Genomic DNA, 3,037 nt, shown 5'->3' on the forward strand with positions numbered 1-3,037 from the left:
TGGCTAATCGATAGGATTAACTGAAGAATTTTCAATTTTCCAGAGAAGATGAGGCATGTGTCATCTATTATGCCTGGCAATTAAACGTTTGTCTTATTGGAGGATTTCTAGTAAAGGTATAGAGATAAAAAGAACCATTCCCAGTTTTTCATATCTCATTGCTGGAGATGGAATCAAATTTTTGAATGGTTACAAGGTCTATGTTCAGATTCCAAAACAACTCACCAATTCCAGAACCACAACAGTTCCGCAGAACATGCAAATTATCCAAATGCAATGCAAGCAATCGAACAAAAGCTTGATATGCAATAATCCAGAAACCGCTTTACTGTTACAATAATTTGCATACATACCAAATTAATGGTCTATCATAGGAGCAGGGAGGGATTTAGTGAAAATCTGAGATAGCCAGGAATGATGGATTTGTGATCTGACCCATCTGGAGGGCATTAGGTTGGGGAATGCTGACATAGACTAAAAATCTACAACTAAGTCACAATTTGACAATTGAATTCAAGTCCTAGGATGGTGAATCCAAGCCCTAGCATTTTTTAAAAATTGCTGAACTCAGAGTTGTTGAACTAATAATGCTGATGGTAGCATATCATTAAAACCCTAGGTTACTAAAAAAAATGTTCAAATGGCTTAAACAAGGGCTATTCTCCCCCCCCTCTGTTTATGTCAATGGGAGCCACAGTGCTGTTTGTTATCAAAGCCTGCAAGTAGGGTAGAGGGGAGCTGCTAAACTCTGGGTCAAAGGCTGATAATAAAAGAGGTGGAGAGAAAGAAAGCCTCATAAGAGTTAGCTTGCAGCAATTGAGACACATTCAAGTCTTGGAAGAAACATGGATGTTAAAGCATGGTTGGCCTGTATGCTGCTTGTGGAGCAATGGAGCCAGGGGTTCCACTACATTGGAGCAATTTTTGTTTCTCAAAAAGGAGGCTTTTCCTTAAGTGGAGTTCCCGGACCATCAAATAACATCAGGGCACTGGAGCAGTCCAATCCTGACATACATCTTACTTGGAGTAAGCTGCCGACTCAAGCAAAGCCTTACAGCCTCTCCCTCTCTCCTGAGGACTACCACTACTCTGTGCCCAAGCCAAAGCATTTGCGTACTTCCAAGCTGATGAAACTTCTGGGATCTTCCTATGATGCTTTCTGGATGTCTCCTGAGGATCCCCGAGGTCGGAACCCAAGCACTGAAGAACTGAGCACACAAAACCGAGAGCTGGCTAAACATACCATCCGATTTAGGAAGAAGCTCCTGCAGGAGACAAGCAGATTAGAGCTTCCCAAGTTGCAGCCATTGTTGCCTTTTGAGGATGGGATCGCTCGTAATTTGAGCCAGTCCTTCATTTATCGTCTACGTCGATGGCTAGTGAATAGCGCAACCTGTTCTTTAACCTCTTCCTGGAAAGACATGGGATCTATCTTCTGGCCACGCTGGATACGCCATACATACTGTGACCTGATGCAAGCTGGATGCTCTTGGCCTCCAGGAATGACTTGCCAGCCAGCCCAAACTACCCACATCAAACTCCTAGCATGGCACTGTTGGATAAATGGAACCCAGTCTCTGAATCGTAGAAAGTCTCGTAAGGAATGTGTCTGGAGACAAATTCCTTATCCTGTTGTAACTGCATGTAAGTGTGGCTGCTCGTGATACAGATGAAGTGAATTTTAGACTGCAGCATTGGACTTTGTGAGGATTTTGTTGTCATTTCCCTATTAGATGAAAACTGGTCCTCAAGATGACATAAACTTGAGGTTCAAATCTTAAGAGCAATAATTGTAATGAAAATGAGAGAAGTCCTTCATGAACATCTGAAAACCTGTGCTTGGAGGAATCTTCACAGCTATGTAAAAACAAAACAAGACCAGGTATTAAAGTTCTTTGTCATATCCAAAGAATGCTAGCCAAATGCAAAACAGAAACACCAGCATCTTTCTCAAATGTGCAGTGATGAAATAATAGCAGAAACTATATGTTTTAATCAAGAGTTTTGGAACTCTGGAAATTTAGTAATAGATTTCTTTAATTGGAGATGATGCATGAGGTCAAAAAATAAATGGGGTAAAGAAATAAAAGGTCTTAATTAGAATTTGGGTTAACAAGTCTCAGCATATTATTACCATTATGTTACTATAGATGTTTGTAGTCTTGGTTATGCATAATTTAGTAAGCCTTCTATATAGGGTACATGGAGCCAAACTTTGACATTTTTCATTGTGGATTCTATTAAAAAGTTTTTTAAAAAAATTAAGTTCTGTGGTTTTAATCTAGGTCTTTGAAATTAAAGAACTGCTATTCAGTTTACTTTTATCTATACAAATCCCTAGCAAATATTTAAGTAAATGGAAGATTCCTACTTTGCTAAAACCTCCTTTGGCCTGGTTTCTATGTATTCCTTCCAAATATATCAAGTCTGGGAACATAAATGATGCATCTGGGAATTGGGATAGGCTATTCAACAAAGTGCAGTACAACTGTAATACTATATACATGTTTCCCTGAGACTTCTAATTAGACTTGGGTAGGATGATATCATAATAATAATTTCACAATCTTCAAGAAAGTTACATACTTGATGGCATATGTCTGAAATGACATGTGCATTACTAAATCATCCAACCTTCCAGCATCTCAAAACAGTGTTCTCTGGCTTGTATGGAACCAATCTGGCCAATTTTATAAAGCCGGGTGATATTTTGATGCAATTTAATTTACAGGTAGAAATCTTTGTGGTTGAATGGCTTGTTACACGTGACATAGACTGCCAGTATGTTATCAATTAATTGTAATGTATTAAAAATCATTTGTGATGAGATGTTTTGATGAATTTAGCAATCTCTTGCTCAGTATTGCTTAGAGTAAGTCTTGTTCTTCTAAAATGGTCATCTTGAGGTCTGCAAGACAGCGTCCTGGGAGGCTGAAATGCTCTGATATTATTTTATTCTGTGTGCGTATTGCTCAATGTATTTGACACCAGGACTGAAAACAAGGACAATGTAGACCATTAAGCTCAAGCAGATGTT

At 38.9% G+C, this 3,037-nt stretch overlaps 1 protein-coding gene across 1 annotated transcript; it reads left to right on the forward strand.

Annotated features, from left to right (window-relative positions):
• The first annotated feature begins 845 nt into the window (after positions 1-845).
• LOC139319734 (noggin-1-like) lies at positions 846-1,664 on the forward strand. Its single transcript, XM_070947726.1, has one exon. It carries the CDS (start codon positions 846-848, stop codon positions 1,662-1,664), a length of 819 nt encoding a protein of 272 aa, XP_070803827.1.
• Positions 1,665-3,037: the final 1,373 nt, after the last annotated feature.

This window comes from Pituophis catenifer, unplaced genomic scaffold (genome assembly GCF_029215685.1).
Source record: "Pituophis catenifer annectens isolate HBS135680 unplaced genomic scaffold, rPitCat1.0.hap2 SCAF_7, whole genome shotgun sequence".
Classification (NCBI taxonomy): Eukaryota; Metazoa; Chordata; class Lepidosauria; order Squamata; family Colubridae; genus Pituophis; species Pituophis catenifer.

Bases quoted from the DNA above. Each gene is read 5' to 3' on its own strand.
- LOC139319734 (XM_070947726.1), top strand. From the start codon at position 846: ATGGATGTTAAAGCATGGTTGGCCTGTATGCTGCTTGTGGAGCAATGG.